The sequence below is a fragment of the Giraffa tippelskirchi genome, chromosome 9 (genome assembly GCF_054371585.1).
Source record: "Giraffa tippelskirchi isolate mGirTip1 chromosome 9, T2T-mGirTip1v1.2.pri, whole genome shotgun sequence".
NCBI lineage: Eukaryota > Metazoa > Chordata > Mammalia > Artiodactyla > Giraffidae > Giraffa > Giraffa tippelskirchi.
The window spans coordinates 9281278-9300113 of record NC_137283.1 but is presented as its reverse complement, the minus strand read 5'-3'; the positions used below and the strand labels follow the sequence as shown (position 1 = coordinate 9300113).

General features: G+C 40.4%; 1 protein-coding gene across 50 annotated transcripts in view; it reads right to left on the bottom strand.

Moving 5' to 3' along the window:
• ARPP21 (cAMP regulated phosphoprotein 21) overlaps positions 1–18836 on the bottom strand; it is a 168260-nt gene that overhangs the window by 77360 nt on the left and 72064 nt on the right. For 10 of the 50 annotated variants that reach the window (XR_014064584.1, XM_081527208.1, XM_081527206.1 and 7 more), the window contains exons 11-14: positions 18038–18139; positions 12124–12161; positions 10243–10302; positions 5719–5948 (exon numbers count right to left, since the gene is read on the bottom strand). Coding sequence is in view for 36 of the 50 variants with exons in the window: in XM_081527208.1 (XP_081383334.1) it covers positions 5719–5948; positions 10243–10302; positions 12124–12161; positions 18038–18139 (430 nt within the window). In the remaining 14 variants the exon portion in view is untranslated. Of the gene's footprint in view, positions 1–5715; positions 5949–10238; positions 10303–12123; positions 12162–18037; positions 18140–18836 lie in introns of all 50 variants that reach the window. The other 40 variants (XR_014064585.1, XM_081527225.1, XM_081527221.1 and 37 more) reach the window with 15 other exon arrangements.

The following is an 18836-nucleotide window of genomic DNA, read 5'->3' as shown; positions in this document are numbered from 1 at the left end:
ACAAGACAAGGTAAATATAGGGCCCACAGATTAAAAGAAAGAGAAGAAGGAAAAGTAAATTCGGCTTACACTCTCAACACTTGCAAAGACAGAGCTAGAGAGATTCTTTGAAGGGATGGCTCAGCCATGATCATGGAGCCTGGCTGGTGTCTAACCAGCTTTGAACAGTTTCTGAACATCGGTCATCTAGAATCAGGTAAAGCAATATTCTACATATAGCCAGAATTAATGGCAGTTCTTGATTAAAAATGGATGCTACCAATGGTGATAAAAGGCACAGGAGTAGAAGTGATCACAGTTTTATAAAAAATTAATATTTGAGAACTTTACTACTTTGTGCAGTGAGAGTGGTTTGTGTTTTCTTTTTTCAGGGACTTAGTGACAGCAACAGCAAATATTTAAACAGTATGTCAATGTGACCAAGCACCACACTAATAATTCTGTATGAATTATCTAATCTACTTTGCACAGCAACGTTGCTTTGCAGATGAAAGCTGATCCTCAGAGATGCTAAGTAAACTTCCCAAGTGCAGTAGAGAAGTCTGAGTTCAAACAGAGGCAACACAATTCCAGGGACCACGCTTGAAGCCTACAGGTCATGTGTTTATACACTAGAGTCATTCCAGCAAGAACCAGTGGGACTAGGGCCCTCATCAGGCCTGAGTCAAGTTCTAGGAGATACTGCCCAGAAATTCAACACTACTCACAATGGGTTGCTCAGAAGTTGGAAATTGGACCTGGAGGGGCAGCCGGTGGGAGGTGAAGAGAGAAGATACCAGGGTGACAATCTTAGGTGCACACTCAAGAGGGAGACACAAAAAGGGAAAGATGGAAAGAGACTGGGGAAGAGGTAACAGGCAGAGCAAAATGGAAATCCAGGGAAGGGCTGGGGCAGAAAGGGAAGGGTCGGGGCAGACTCCCTTGGAGAACAGAGTGCACCATTCATTCCCCAGGGAGGGAGTTTTGGCTCTAGTTCTGCCAGAATTTCTTGTCTTTTCCTCCAGAAGTGACTTTTTTTTTTAGATCTCCATGTCTTCTTTTGTAAAACACAGGTCACCAGACTAAAGGATGAGAAGAGATGAGGATGATGCCTTTGAAGTTCCCCTCAGTTTAACACACTTTAGATTTCTTCCTGATTGTAGGCCCCCTTCCTCCCTTTTCATAGAGCATCTCTGTTCCTTTAAGATGCAAATCTTCTCCCAGCCTCTTACCAGTTTTACAAGCAGGAAAGGTCTTTCTTAAGGATGTGGGAGCCATGCCTTTGAAGTGTAATCCTCAAGAAAAAATGGTGCCTTTCTCTGCTAGACTCTGCACCAATCAGTAAACACAAGTGGTCTAATTAAATCGACCCATCCCCTATGTAAGCTCGTCTAGCATCTGTGTCTAGTGCACTTACAGACTCTCCTGTCTTTGCTTCTGCAGGGCTGAGTTTAGTTTCTCTCTCCTACTGCAAGAGTCTTGACCTCACTGGATTAGTTATGGGTAAAGTCTTTCTTGCCTGTTTAACTCATCAGGGACAATTTTTCTTTTACAGGGACAGTGAACAGGAAAAAGAATTTTTTCCTCCTAAATCCAAGAAAATGTCTCCAGAACCAGGGATCAGAATTCAGTGGAACTCTGAACTAAAACTTCTGAAATAATGAGGGAAAGAATATCCAGGATGCATTAGCATAGTGATGAAGATTAACACAAAGAAGAGGAAGTGATGGAAAGAAGAGGAAGTGATGGAAAGATGACGGGTCTTGCATTGGCTCCAGAGATATCCTGGGGCACAGACCAGCAAGGTGACAACAGCAAGGATACCCTTGCAACCAGAAAACAAGATGCCAGGTCATGTCGATTTTGTGAAAACCAAGCAGAAGGCGGTCTTACTTTTCCAGAACAGCTATTTCTCAAGTTTGGTTTGTAGACAAGCCATCTGTGCTTGAACTAACTCCTGTGATCTTGATGCAGCTAAAGTCGAGAAGCCCTGCTCTGACATCAAGAAGGAAGGATGGTAGTAAAACAAGATGGTGTGGCCAGTGTGGAGAGAAACAGAGGTTACTCACTTGTTTCTCAACCCCATGTCCACAGCAGCACTATCTACAGCAGCCAAGACATGGATGCAGCCTAAATGTCCATCAGTGGATGAATGGATACAGAAAATGTGGTACATTTACAATGGAATAATACTTGGCTATAAAAAAGAAAGCAATAAAGTCATTTGCACTCATGGATGGACCTAGAGATGATTATACTAAGTGAAATAAGTCAGAAAGGCAAATATCCTATGACATCACTTATATGTAGACTCTAAAAAAATGATACAGATGAACTTATTTATAAAACAGAAACAGACTTACAGACTTTGAAACTAAACTTATGGCTCCCAAAGGGGGAAAAGGGGACAGTGATAAATGAGGAGGCTGGGATTAACAGATGCACACTACTATAAAAAAATAGATAACCAACAAAGACCTACTGTATAGCACAGGGAATTCTACTCAACACTCTGTAATAATCTATACGGGAAAAGAACCTGAAAAAGAAAGGATATGTGTATATGTATAATTAAACCACTTTATTGAACACTTGAAACTAACACAACATTTTAAGAAAACTATACCCCAATATAAAATAAAAATCCCCCCAAACAACCAACCAAAAAAAAACAAAAACAAAACGCAGAGCATGGTGTGCCCAGCATGGAAAGAAACAGATGACATGGTATTCTTAATTCTCAACTCATTGGCACTACCAAGAGAGAATGGGGCTGCAGCCGTTCAAATCCTCTTCCCAATGAGGATGTGCTGAAATCAGCTGTCTCTACAGACCTTGACTGGACCCCCTGGTAACTGACCATGGCTGTGCTCAGTGCAGATGGCACAAGAGGTGAAATGCAGCCCAGATCTCAAGAGCATGTGCTTGTACATTTTGACTTCAGTAACATGCTTTTCCCAAAATGTAGGAAAATGTGTTTCCCATCTGGAAAGCATCTCATTATTACCTATTTGAAGCTAGAACCTATGTAATTAGAGGAGGAGCAGGAGAACTTAAATGTCATAACTCCAGACTGAGTTTCGAAAAGGTCAAAAGAGCTTGCCATTCCACTGTGAACAATAAAGTAAAAAAAAAAAAAAACACAAAACAAAACAGAAGTGGAAACCTGGTACGATTCTGAAGCTCCATGGCAGGAAAATTAACAGCTTTGCTTCATAAAACCATCTTGGGAGAGTTAAAGTTTGTTTTGACACCCTGTCTTGATCTCCTGTAATTTTTTTTTTTTTTTCTTGCCATTCCTATACCTTGACAGGCTTTCAAATGGAGATGCTTAGATGAAAAGAAAAAAAAATGTCTGAAGCACTTACAGCTTCTAATCATTCTTCAAAGAACATGGCATTTTAGCATTCTTGAAGTGTTTTAAATGTTTCCAAAGAGCTCTGCTTTGGAGATGACTGGTGGTTGGTGTGTGGAGAAGAACGATTAATTTGAAAATCTTAAGTGCTCTTTGGGTGTGCTAGAATTTTTAAGTGCACCATTTAAGGTACTTGGTTTCTGCATTTGAAGGAGATTTAAAACTATTTAACCTTTCTTAGTTTACAAGAGCTCAAGTGCACCACGGTGGATTTTCTTGACTCCAGTTCCTGCAATAGTGGGGTATAAGAGCAATTAATTATAGGAAGAAACCAAGAATTCACCAAATGGTGAATAAAAATGCCAAAAGGCAGTGCAGGCCCACCTGACTCTTCCCAAGAAGCAGGGTGTGTGTGTGTGTGTGTGTGTGTTGTGTGTGTGTGTGTGTCTGTGTGTGTGTCTGTGTGTCTGTGTGTGTGTGTGTGTCTGTATGTGTGTGTGTGTAAAGTAGTGGCTGAGACTAAACGCTATTAATTTTCTGCCTATATAGGAAAACACAAGATAATTTCTTAGGAAGCACTTGTCAACAACATAATTATGTTAAGCCATTAGCATAATGAGCCGAGATTTCACAAAGAGTCTCTGAGCAGTTGTGAGAAGCTTGGTTGGGAATGTATTCACAGTGGAGAATAGCATGTGTTTTTTAACCTCTGGTTGGTGTTGTTCATTCACCATTCCCCTGGGGTCCTGGCCTCCCACTCTCCACACTCAGGCTAGGAATCTGAGAGCCATGTACCCTAAGCTCCAGACGCATCACTGGACCACAACCCTCAACTCTCAACCCTAGCTGGGAGGCAGGGCCTCCAAACTTCCAAGGCAAAATCGAAACCAAAGGAAAACAATTCCATGCTAACATCGCAAACTTAAGTTCATGGAGGGCTCCTGAATGGCCACTCAGGCAGCTTCCAGGGATTTTCTCAAGTTTTTTGATTGTGGCCATTTGAAAATAATTTGAAAATGATAGTGAGGGATACTTGTGAGACAGAAGAGCTAGAAACGGCAGACCATGAGGGATATCTCGTAGACTGCTATGAGTCCCATGGTGTTATGCATCCATCAGTGTTAAGTTGTTTCAAGTTAATGGTTCTCCTAGACTTCTCATCATTGTGCATGTCTCAAAGAGTGTTCATGAAAACCTGAACCAATTATGTTGGAAGATCACTATTCACTTGTAAGAGAAAAAAAAAAAAGGAAAACATAAAGAGATGCATGCACCTAGCTACTTGGAGATGAAAACTTCCTGAGGCTCTTTTTCCTTAACTGCAAAACATTAAAAAGAAATAATAAAAATAAGCAAGAATTAGTGTTTATTGAAGGCTTATAACTTGACAGCATGATTGGAATTTCTTTGTGTATATTAATTCTTAAGTCTTTGCAATAACTTGCAATATAGGTACTATAATTAGACCTATTTCTCAAATGAGGAAACAAATAAGTTCAGTAATTTATCCTGGATCATACTAAGTGTGAAGTGTTAGTTGCTCAGTCATGTCTGCCTCTTTGCAGCCCCATGGACTGTAGCCCACCAGGCTCTCTGTCCATGGGATTTCCCATGCAAGAATCCTGGAGTGGGTTGCCATTTCCTCCTCCAGGGGATCTTTCCAACCTAGGAATGAAACCTGGGGCAGATTCTTTACTGTCTGAGCCATATAGTAAGAGTTTACCAGAGCAAGAACTGAAGCAATTAATATTATAATTATCTGACAATGCAGTTTTAAAGAATAAATTATAATATTACATGTAAAAAATAGCTAACCTTGGTTAAATACTTGGCTTGTGCAGGTGCCTCAGTAACTGATTTTAGGTAAATGATCAAATTTAAAATTACAATAGTTCACCAAGGGGAGTGAGAATAACAGTCTATTATCACCTACATTTTATAAATAAGGAGACTGAAGATAAGAACTGGGTTCAATCATGAACCCCAGGCACATGGCTTGCGACAACAGTATGGTTATTTCAGTGGCAACTCCTGATTTTTTGGCTACCCGAGCAATTGATAACATTCACCACATCATCATGGGCTTCTCTGGTGGCTCAGACAGGAAAGAATCCACCTGCAATGTGGGAGACCTGGGTTCGATCCCTGGGTCAGGAGGATCCCCTGGAGGAGGGCATGGCAGCCCACTCCAGTATTCTTGCCTGGAGAATCCCATGGACAGAGGAGCCTGGCGGGCTACAGTCCATGGGGTCACAGAGTCGGACACAACTGAGTGACTAAGCACATCACCTTTACTTCAGGGAACTCAGAGAGTGCACGGACCACACAGCTGGGATGGGAGCCAGAAACTATTGTGGCACATAAACCCATTCAGTACTAACTACCTGCTTTGGACAGCTTCCCGGTACTTCTGCTACTGGACGTGCTGTCAGCCCTGCTCAGCACCGTGATGCCCCCGAAACTCGCCGTCTTGGTCATGGCCGGCTTGAGATTGCGGTTGGAGCTGTCGGAGTCTGTGCTGCTCCAGGCCCTCTGGTGGTCAGACCACTTGAGTTCATTCTCGGAGCTGCTCTGCCTGCTTCCCGAAGTTCTCCCTGAGCCATCTCGGTTGCCCCTGGAGCATGGCCACCGAAAAGATGCATGGGACAACATTAGATTTCATGAGCAGAACGGACACAGAGCGGGACCTTTTTTGTAAGAATCATCTACGCAAGACCCTTCTTGTCAACCCTTCCCAGGGCACCTGCTGCCTCACAAGTGATACCACGGACACCTCACTAATGTACACACAGGTAACACATCACACAGAATGCTCATGTTACACACAGAAAAACCAAACTGAGAAATGTCACAAAATCCCTCTGCCAGTGAAGGAGGAACAAGAACAACAGGATATAAAATATCATTGGTAACTTCTCTCGTGCAGAGGAGAGAGGGGGGTACATTCCCTGGACCCAAATCAATAGTGAATTAATGTTTGAGAGCAATTATGATGTTGAATGAACCTAAAAGCAACTCCCACTGAAAAAGTGTTCTGTCTTTTTAGCATTAAGTAATTGGACCATAGAAAAATGGAACACACAGTTCCAACAAAGCCATTTACTAATTTAGTTTCTAACTTCATGAGAGATATAGATCTGAATTTATTAAGGCTTTGGCAGAGGGCACAGAAATCGCAGGAATTCCTCTATTAACCTATAGTGAGAATTCTGCCCGGTGAGTTTAACCTTCATGGGCAGAGGAAAGAGCCCTTTAACCCTTTCACACAGAAAAACGTGTGATAATAACAACAAGAGTGCAAACACTACACTGAGATGAGACTTTCCAAAGAGATCAATGGAAATAACAAAATAGCTCCATAGGTGAAATGACACATTTGCTCAAAATTCAAATAGAAAAAGACTGAATTTACTGGAAGAGATCCAATAGCCAGAAGTCAATTTTGAAGACTTGAGAGCCTTTCTAAGCAGTGTGCAAAACTGCATGTATTTTACAGAGGAAGTTGATGAAATTTGCATTTTCATTGGTTTCCAATTGCTTAAAGAATAACTTGGTTACTGTTTTCAAAGCCTTTTCTGCAGTTGGAAATTATGGATCATCAAAATATTCCAAGATTCTCATGGACTATAAATAAGTAAAGAGGACAAAAACCATGGGCCACACATATAACCCCTAATTTCATGTCACTGTGTGATGCAACATAAATCTTGATCCAAACCTCTAAGATGTGAACAGTAGCTTTATTAATATTCTTCCAAAGACAATCATGGACTGTTGAGATGCTAAAACTACACAGATCTGACTGAAACACTCACCCACCATATTGTACAGAAGGCATACAGCAAGTTTCATATTTTGCCTTAACTTTTTCCTGCATTTCATGAAAACTTAGGAAGGTCAATGAATCCAAGAGGTAATAAACATGAAACAGCTAGTTTGTCATAAAGATTTTGCACAGTGAAGGGAGGAAATGCAACACAAAATTCACAAAACAAAAAGCCCTCAGTGCCCTGGTCTCTTCTCTCAATGTTTTCTTACAAACATCCTGTGTGCAGCACCTCAGGGATGGGCTAGGTTTAGAAATGAGGACTGTTTAAGAAGACTGCTTTATGAGCAGGAAGTATCAGACACTCACCAAGGGCCAGGTGACTTTAGTCCCTAAACACCTAGGAAATCCAAGCAGCCCAGAGGAGACTGAGTAGAGAAAATGTGATTATTTCCCTTTCAGTCTCTAAATTCAGCTTCAATCTTTGCTCATATAATTCTGATTAATTTGACCCACCCATGACAAAGCCCAACTAAAGTATGATTTAGCAACAGTGAATGTACCAGGGATGCGACAATAATCTCACTTGTCGCTAATATAGAATATTTATTATAGGAAGAGATTTGGGGTGGTCCTTAGCACACAGGATGTGTCAGAAGGCAACTCTCCATACGGGGGTGATCATCACTAATTCTGCTTCAATTATCCTCTCCACATTAACTCTTCACCTCCATGGGAGGAATTCAGACTTCCTCTAAATGCCAGTGTGGCTGAGCCTTTCTCTGCAAAGGAGGTGTCGGCCACCATTCCTCAGAGCATTTTGGGATGTTTTGAAAATATTGGGTAGTTCTAAGACTCATTTCATCCCCTGGCCAATAAGGCAACCTAAGATTTCCTTAACTTATACCTTCACTCCACTGGTTCAAATCCTCAACCCAAGTCAAGATCTGTACATTTATTTTAAAAACGGAATTTAAGTTTTTGCTTTAGAGAGTTAGCATTAATGAGATTTAAAAGGATGCATCTAATTTACGGTCTCTAAATACTGATACCCAGAAATCATCTTTTTTACTGCTCTATCCATCATTCACCTTAATACTCGCAGGGTAAGATCCAGAGTTGAACTGCATATCTACCTGGGTGTGGGATCATAGGTGTTATATCCACAAGCGTCTTCCTATCACTCCTAAGCCCAGTCCTGATGCCCTTCTAACTGGGAATCAGGAAGATAATGATAATGCGTTATCTGGTCATCAAGAGGCACTGGCCCTCTTGTATGTAACTATATAGAATTTGACCCCAGAGTAGTCATAGAGCAGGTACTCTAAGTTCTGCTTCTGTGCTGAGTAATATAACTGATAATTTTTATTTTCCTTCATGTCTGAACATGGCATTTTTTTTTAAACAAGTTAGGTATGATGTAGACTTTGACTTTGGAGAAGGAAATGGCAACCCACTCCAGTGTTCTTGCCTGGAGAACCCCAGGGATGGGGGAGCCTGATGGGCTGCCATCTATGGGGTCACACAGAATCGGACATGACTGAAGTGACTTAGCAGTAGCAGCAGCAGACTTTCAATTACTTTTATCAGTGTGTGGATTACTTTGTTCTAAGTCACATTCCTGAGTTTCTGTGCTTGGTAATTTTGGTGGGTTACAGCATCTATATTTGCGATGGCTGACCTTAGTCGAAGGTAGTTTTGGCTAGAGACCCAGATTTGGGGCTATGTTTGCGACCCCACGTACTGTCCATGGAATTCTCCAGGCCAGAATACTGCAGTGGGTAGCCTTTCCCTTCTCCAGGGGATCTTCCCAACCCAGGGATCGAACCCAGGTCTCCTCATTGCACATGGATTCTTGACCAGCTGAGCCACAAGGGAAGCCCCAAAACGTAATGCTTCTAGGGGTCAAGAATTTTATCTCTACTGGTCTCAACAAACCAACGCATGGTGTGTGACTGCACGAGCACTGGTAAATTACAGTCTTTTCCTGGGCTTTCAAGGAAAAAAATTCAAGGTTATTTTCTTAATCTTCAAGTATGAAAATAAACTGTCTAATGATACAAGAGGAAGGTGTTAGAGATGTTGTTCAACCTAGAAAAGTAAAAGCTTAAAAAAAAAAATAGATCCTGTTTTTTGTTTCTGCCAGAGTGTAGAGAGAAATGAACTTTTCTGATGTTGGGGTCATAAGCTCAGATTTACAGCAAAAAGATATGTTCAAAGCCCAGGATCCATTTACTTTTTGTTTTGGTATTTTCTTCCTTCTAAGTGGTCAATAACTTTTATTGTTTGGTTTGTTTTGCCTTTCCCACAATAGAGATGAATCCTAATAGTCACAAAAACACTAGCATATTAAATATATGTGTGAGGTATTCAATATACACACACACCTATATAATCAGATTATACATATATATATATCACAGTATATCCACTGCCCTACAATGGATGCTAGAGATACATTTAATAAAGTGATGAGAGAATGGCTATAGACTCTTTAGTTCCCTGGTACTCTCTAGCCTCGTATAAAACTTTATATATATATGTTTATATAATTACATATATATTATATATGAAACTATATATATATGTATTTATTATAAATACACACATTCCCCTTACCTCACACAGATCTAGATTTTATGTAGTTCATTATAATTGGAGACAATCCCATATCTTTCTTTAGAAATAAAATCTGTGCTTGAAAAAATGTTGTTTGAAATATTATGATGGATAGTAGTGGCTAAAAATCAACTACTCAAATAGAGTTATCATGGATTTGTATTCTAGTATTGGGAACATATATACAATTGCAACCTGCCAGAGAAATATTAATTCAGTGTAATTTAGCAAAGTTGATTTGGGAATGTGAAGTCAGTGTACTCCTAAAGTCAACCCTGGAGAAAAACCCACAGAAACAGAAGAAGAACCCTAAAAGACTGTAGACCAAGCCGTGGTTTCCCAGTCCTGTGTCTTATAGGCACCAATAAAGCTTCAATGCTAGCTCGGTAACAAGCTTTACAAAGAAATAACCAAACATATTTTATTTCATGAACAGAGATAGTTTACACTAATACACTTATAGTTAACATGATTCTGGCACATAATCTGAAAACACAGTTTTAAAAAAGGAAACCATACCAACCGAAAGAGCTGTCTTTTCTTATAGGTCTCACTGCATATGTTACTGTCTTCCAAGAGCCTACTGGAAATGAAAAACATGATTTTTATGATACGAAACCTAAGGGTACTAAATGCCCTATGTCAAATGGATGTGAACCCACTACAGCATACCTGTCTTGCAGATCAACTCCATATGCTACGGTTTATTTGCCTGATGTTGAGTTTTGCCCTCTTAAATGAATGGTAGCCTGACCTGTCCGTACCCTAGGATTAGGCACTGATACTAGGCAAGGGAGAAAGTAGGGAAGAAAAGACAGAGGGAATGGGAGAGGAGAGGAGAACTGACATAGAAATAATAGATATTTAAGTAATTACATGTATCAGTTGTGATTTTTCTCTTTGGATAATATTTAAATTATTCTTTATTTTTGGGGAATGGTGAAATATGACCTTTCAAAGGCAGGTACCCAAGAAATATATTTATTTTTGTAGAGAATCTACTCAGATTTTTGCTTCTGGGGACTGTCAAGACTTAACATATGCAATGAGTATTAGTGATCAATTATATGAATATACTCCAATTTGAATATTAGGGACACAATAATGTCTTTTTATACAAAACACAAATAAATGATTAAGATTAGGAGTAAGCAGGGAAAATGACTGGCCAGAAGACTAGGGAACGAGGGTCCTACTAAACAGAATTCTAAATGCTCATTTGACCTTCTGGGTAAGGACAGAGAATTTTGGCCTCAGAATCGTACCTAAGATGTTAAAACTCAGGGATTCTGAATTTACTGTAAATACAGAATATTTGTTGAAATCTGTATGGATTTTTGAGGATGCTTTTAGATATCTTGTAAAGACTTGTTCACTACTCTCATCCCTTTTTCTGCAAGAGGTTGTTCAATTGAGTGTAGTTACTTGAAGATTTCTAACTGCTAATATGAATGATGGCATTTTTTAAACCAATCCTCTCTAATGTTCAAGTTCTCTAAGTACTGGAATTTAATCAAATATCCTCCATTTTAATCAATTTTATAGGGGTGCCTATTAAGCCAACACCTGAAATGAAATTAACCACCCCTTTTTAAATGGAAACCATATTTCCAATCCAAATTGCCCCCTGTGATGTATTTTAATGGGATCAGTACAGCTAATGTGGAATTTCTTAATTCCCCTGGAAAATATGCAATTAAACCAATGGAGCATTTTAATATCTATATCAGTTTAGAACTATTTTTAAAAGATACATGCTAAATTTGAAAACCTCTGCTCTTATACACAAGACTTTGTATAAATGTTTTAACCCATTCATGTCATAACCATCCCTTCCCCTACTAATACCCAGCCAGGTACATTCTACGAACTAGATCAGTTTAGGTAAGTTTTCCAAGTTAGGCCTTTATGGCCTAACCAGTAGATTACTTAGAATGAGAAACATAAAACAGTATTATTCAAATGATTATCTGTGTAGCTACATACAATGATGGGGCACACAAAGTGGCCAATAATACCGTATACACACGTGATTTTAGCAGCCTATTCAATAAGCCAATGAAACTGCAAGTTCCTATCTCAACATTTATACTTTTTAACACCTGGGGAAGGTAACAGAATTATATCTTTGTTAGGACCAGAAGTTGAGACTTTAAATAAGGAAACTGTTGAAAGCTATGTTTGGAAATAACCGAGAGAACTTTTTTCCCAAATTAAATAGCTTCTGGATATGCTAAATAACATATATGTGAGCATATATATGTGTGCGCGCATAGATATATGTATTTATTTATACATATATTCAAGCACACACTTATATATGGCATATATATATATGAATAAACAAGACACACATGACAGACTCTGTTCCTCTAAAGACATGAAAAAGCAAATTTCATTTTACCTGTTTTCCACAAAGAGGCTTTCCTGCGAGCAAACTGACTGAAAAACAAACAGAAAAAAGGGCATTGGATCAGATGTTCAGGATACGCTGAGGGAGCCCAAATCCTGGCCTGATTTTCAAACTATTTTTCCCTCCAAGAGGAAAAAAAATAAGAAAACTGCAGCATTTTTAGAAAGAGAAAAAAAAAAGAAGAAGAAAAGCAAAAAGGTTAGAGTTAGAAGTGTCAACCTTCCCATCATGGTGTCTCCAGGTTTGGAACAGATTTAGCCCAGTCAACAGCAAGCTCTGAAGGAGAAGAGAGGTGCTGTGAATGAAACTGCGGCAGACACCTGTGAGCTACAGGCCCTGCGCCGGCGGCTTCCTCCGGCCGCCATCTTGGACCAGAGGCCCGGTGTGGGTGAAGGCAGAGCGTGCAGACTTGGCAGCACCCGCCTGAGGGTGGGAGCCCTGTGAAACCACGGTCCTGAAATTAGGACCTGCCCCCGGTGAACTCGCACAACATAAACACATGACCCGCGAGACTCTCGAAACTGAAGAGAGGTCCTCAACCAATGCCGGCGGGGAGTTAGCGGAGGAAGGGGCGGGGGGGGGGGGGAAGCTCAGAAAACAAGTGAGAACAAAATGAAGCTAATCGGGAAAGAATACCAAACTCATCTAATACATCTTAGTTTTTCACACAAAAAACCCCAGTCCCTTTCCTGTTAGCTTCTGTTCTCTAGTAGTCATGTTTCTGCTATCTTGACTTTAATACACAATGTAAGGAAGATAAAATTCCGTTACCATTAGGTGCTGGGAAAAGGCGGATCAAATTAAATTTTAACAAGCAAAAAGAGAAGTCTTAACAAAATATGGTACAACAGTCGTAAAATACAACTGTGCTTGGGAACTAACATAAAACCGTTTTCAAAGCACTAAGATTTTAACCACAAACACAGATAACACATGTGTGGATTTTCTAAATGATGAGGAAGTTCCCCTCCTAAAGGGATCAAAGAGAGGAACGTGCTCCTTTTTAAGAGACAGTAACATAAAAATAAAGAAATAATAATGACCTTCCAATATAGAATTTTTGAATTAAAAATGCTATTAATGTAACCACGGTTCACAGAGGCCGGCAGGATGTTGGCTTCTTGCTACATTTTACCAGAGAGATCATTTCCTTCCATAAGCTGAAGGGCTCGATTTGGGCATAATGTCCTTTTCTCAGTGGTCTGAGCATTTTAATGAGGGCATCTCTAGGATCACTTGTTTTAACCCCCATGCATTTAACATGCATCCTGAAGATGAAGAGTGCAAAAAGTTTATTTAACAAAAGGCAACCACAGCCAATTAAGCTACAGGCTTTTCAGAAAAACACCTTTAAAGTAATTTGATATTTTATTTTATAAAGGGAAACAAATACAGATGATGTGCCCCTGACATTATTCCTAGGAGTATCTCTTTAAAGAAAGCTAAATATCCCATTGTCTGTACTTCCTGTAGTTGGGTTTCCCAACCGGTTTGAGTCAAGTCTAAGCCAAGTCTTGGTATATGAACAAAGTGATACTACGCCAGATATCCACGATGAATTTAATACTTTGCTACGTCTCAGCTCTTGACATTGGAAAGAGGTCAATTACATTTAGGAAGTTCTGGCTGATTCTGAATAACTGAGACTTGACCACAGTAATTAAGCCCAGCATTCAGAGCTGTGAGGTATATGCATTCTCAGATATATACATAAAGGGCTTTTTTTAAAAGGAGAAAATTTTTTTGCCTAATGGGTTATAGAATTCTCTTCCACATGCTACCCCCAAGCCAAGTGGTAGCTCACGCCCTCGTCACCAGCTCCCCAAGAAGAAAACCAAAGATGAAATCTTCCCCGAATCCCTATTTACACATAAATATCCTTCAGAAATTACCCCCTAGGCAAAACAGGTCCTTTTCAAATATATTGCTTTATCTACTTAACCTTCCTAAAGGAAGCAACACTGCATGGGATTAATCATAAAATAAGTTGACATGCTTGCCAAAAGGAAAGAAGGGTTATATTTCAAATATTTCTGATTTCAAAAGTACATTTAGTTATTATTTGAGAACTAAACTGTTGTGTGCTCTGAATTAAACATTCCAGTTCTCAATTAACAAATGAATTGGTCTTCAAGATACTCAAATTCTCAAACTATATTCGAACAGCCTTTTCTCGAAAATCCCCAAATAAATCTTCATATTTTGATTGTGCACCTATGTACAAAAGCACACATGCACACACATACATGCATCCCTTAGCCATCAAGATACATTTGTAAAATATTCAAGAACACTTCTAATTTTAAAAGAAATTTGGATTTTGCTACAGTATAAACATCAGGAAGCATATAAATGCCTAGTGTAACTTCAAGTAGAAAAAATAATCCTACTTAAGTATAGCGACATTTGAACCTATTTGAACTACTCTATGACTTAATAACTGGCAAAGGAAGCTGGTTTTATTACCTCTGTTTTTAAATTATGAGGATGCTAAATTAAAGACCAGCTTAAAAAATTATATGTCTATAACTTAATTTCCTTATGCTGGATTCCTTGCATTTATTTTATAAATGAGTTAATATACTTATTATCTTGTGTACCTTAACAATTTGGGTAGTTACGATCATTTGGGAATCTGGAATTATACAGATAAAGGCTCCCTAGTGGGTCCTGTCTTTATGTTACCATATGCATTCGAGAAAGTTCATATTGCTGCTGTGCCCTTGAGTTTGTGTTTAACAGAGAATATAGTAATATCCTGTTAATACAGGGTGGCCCCCAGGGACCCTTGCCTTGTGTAGTACCACCCACGTGCAGCAGAGCCGGTCTGTGTGTCTAAAAGAATACAGCAGAGGGGAATATATGTCACTTCCAAGATCAGCGTATAGTACGGTGGCTTCCATTTGGGACCCTTTTTCTTTCCCTCTTGGATCACTGGCTCCAGGGAAAGGTAGTTGCCGTGTTTGAAGACACCAGGCAGCCTACAGAGAGGGCCACATCACTAAGTGAGAAGTGAGATCTCTAGCTCACAGCCAGCAAAGAGCTGAGGTCTGGCGATACGTGAGTGATTCTTGGAGTTTCTACTCCAGGTTTCTGCACCAAATTTGCAGATGACTACAGCCCAAACTGAGAGCCTCCCTGGAGCCTCACTACAGACCACGAAACAGAATCACTCAGCTAAGCCACTCCCACATTCCTGAACCCTGCAAACAATGAGATGATAAGCTTTTTGCTTTCTTTTCTTAAGCTGCCAAATTTGGGGACCACCAGTAGTAGTATGACTGCATTGTGTCTACTAGAGCTATCAGACAAGGGAGAAAGGCATTTGGCATTTTATCTCCCTCTAGGATAGTGGCTCATGGTCGTTCAAGTGTCATGAAAACTTAGAATAATATGATGAACACTAGAGGGCTTATCCTTAGAAAAATGTATGTATGCTCACGAACGGAACAGTTTACAGCTGATATGAAGGATTTTAGGTCATCTCTGAAGCCCTTCATGAGTACACTCTGGGCTGTTTTTGTCGTGCCCAGTCACTCAGTCATGTCTGACTCTGCAACTCCATGGACTGTAGCCCGCCAGGCTCCTCTGTCCATGGGATTTTCCAGGCAAGAATACTAGAGTGGGTTGCAATGCTCTTCTCCAGGGGATCTTCCCGACTCAGGGATCAAATCAACGTCTCTGGCATCTCCTACATTGGTAGGCAGATTCTTTACCACTGAGCCACCTGGGAAGCTGAGTACAGAAAGCCAATTAAAAAAACCTACCAGCCTAGGAGATCAAGTGAAAATCAGGATCAGAAACACGCCAGTTTCCCACCTGAATTAGTAAAATCAGAAGTGGTGGCCACCAGAGAGTCTATCAATGGGGTTTACAGCTCCTCTCCCACAAGGAGAAGCAGCTACAGCATTGCAGAGAAGGCTGAAGAAATATTTCATGGAATAAAAGGGCTATGATGATAGCTTTGCATTTAGGCTGTCTCACACTTAGGTCTGCTTTTACTTGCTAAAAAAAATAATAATACAGCATGTGGCCACAGAGGCTTTAAACAGGAACCCTTGCCTCTAATCTTCAGCCTGGAACCCAGGTTCCTTACTCTTAAATCTCCTTAACAGGGATGTGAGGAAATGCAGTGTGGACTAGGAGTCAGGCTGACCCCTCCTCCCTTCGATGACCTCCTATGGGCACCAGAATACAAAAATGAAGGCTAGCAGGGCAAGTGTCACCCCCATCACAGGCACACATCAGTGATGCTAGTTGCTGTTGACTGGCTCTTGAGTGTCTGGCAATGTGACAGAGCTGTGGCAAAGAAAAAAAGCATAATGTTGTTTGTACATTATGTGGGTGACTACTCTTTGCTTTACAATGTGACAACTCATTCATAAACTACATGGCTTGCCAGGATTAGACTAAGAGGGAGAATGTATGTTTGTGTGTGGTGTGTGTGTGTGTCTGTGTGTGTGTATAAGAGAGAGAGAAAAAAAAAGAGAATAGAGAATAAACTGTCTTTCAGAAAAATTCCTCATCTTGAAGGTCATCAGACAGGAATACTCTATATCTCCAGTCCAAGATAGGTTTATTACAGTATTATGACTAGAATAGAGTCTCTCATTACTGCATACTTGTATCCAGCAAACACAAGGAAAGGTCTGCTACGTGTCAGGCTGTCCTTTGCACCATAATCCTGACCATAATTGAAGGATTTTCTAGAATCTTCTAGAATTGTCCCTGGACATCATTCAACAATGGCTACCTCATCTCCTTCTCTCACACTCTCCTAATTTGCAAGCTTTGGACCAGGCTATTCAATTCAAAGTTGTATTTTGATGTATCTAAGAAAGGCAGAGAGGTTCTAGAGCAGATGACAGAAATCCACATGCATGTGAAAGGAGTGCAGAGTGTCACTTCCTCTGTAGCTCATACTAAAGGATTCAGCACAAGGTGGAAGATCAGGGAGGGTAGCTTGGGCTTAAATCCTCTGGAGATAGCAGGCCCCTTCCATGTTAAGCATGGATGCCTAGGTGTCTAGATGGCTTTTTAAGGAACACATCATGAGAACAAATCACACAGGAGGTCAGATGCCCATCCGACTTAGTAAAGACAGAGGTGTTGGCCACAGAGAATCTACAGAAAGGTGCTCATGGCTATACCTCTGCAGAGGGAAAAAGCCACAGCATTTTTCAGAGGCCGCCAAATGCATTCATAGAAGGGAAAGTCTATGGCAACAGCTTGTCCTTTCCATTCTGTTGCAACTAAATTCAGCTTTTTTTTCACCTTTTAATTTGTATGGAATTTAATCACATTTAATTTTGGCCACAGTGATAGAATAAAAAAAAATAATCCCAACCACATTTTCTTTGTTGGGATATGAACAAAAGAAATTGTTTTCTGATCATTCCCTTGAAAATGGGTCACAGAACAAATTTTATCTGAAAATGGGGTGGGGGAGGGGATGAGTATCTTTATTTACCTTTGATATAATAAAGTGTCCATACTTGCTAAGAATGCAGAAAATTCTGTATGTGTATGCTCAGTTGACTCTTCTCTTGTTTTGGAATTCTTTCTTCTGCACAATGTTGGTCTTAAGAAGAAAACCACGTAGTATCTGGCTAATATAAATACGAAGAGATTTCTGCAAATCTGGCAACCTCTCTCTGTACTCAGGGTCTATTTTATTGACCCCAAATAGTACTTCTGTATTTGGGAACACACACGAACCTCTGGCTACTCTTCCATCACTTCCCTGAATCAGGTCCTCTTCCAGAAGCACCTCTGGTCTGCTGCCCTTCGGCAGCTCCCTGCCTCCAGCTTCCCTCATTCCTATCAGCTTCCTGTCTGGGGAACCAGGCTGCCTTACTGCTGACGGAGGGACCGCACTCAAGAGGCAATGAAAACAACTACTCACATCATGTGCAAATATTCTCTCCCTCACTCTCTGATACTCCTCTTCTCTCTCTTCAATTGATTTACTTCGTCTGTCATCTCTAAATGGATGCATTCTGTTTTGCTGAACAGAAAAGAGAAATCAGGAGGGTTACCCAAGGTGAGCCGCTGGAAATATGCAGTTAAGAAAAACTGTCAGCTGAGAGTAATAAATGTTCACTTAAATAAATGGGGCTTGACAAGTCTTACTCCCTCTGGTCCCCGAGGAAGTCGTGGTGGGTGATGTGTGTGGGGTGTGTGCCACGGGATGGCAGGGGTGGGGCTACTCCTGGCTCTTTCCTTGTTGGATGCAAATAGCTTGGTGCTTCTGGAAGGTAAGCTCTGAATGTGCCTCAGGCATTCAGACCGTTTGCTATGTGATGGATCATGAGTGATGGGTTCTGTCTCCTTAGCAAAGATGTGACGCCCCAGGAGGAGGCAGAATGGTGGTGAGAAAAGAGGAAGTGGCGAGTTCAAGGCGGCCACGAGAATAAATGGCTTTGAAAACTTGTGGTCAGAGAAAAAGAGCAAGAAGGGGCAGAAAGGAAGATGTGGATGCCATTTCTCTGCATCCTGATTTGTGTTTTTATTCACTCAGTGACTTATTCTGTGAATTGCATCTGGGATAAAAGGAGGAATTCAGTTCAAAAAGCCTGTCTGTGGATTAGGGTCAATGTCAAGAAATCTAACAATTCAAAGAACCCAGCATGAGGACTGCTCTTCTTCCACCTTCTATCTGAGTCACTTCCTGTATTTCTATTGCTTTTGCATCTTATCCCTGC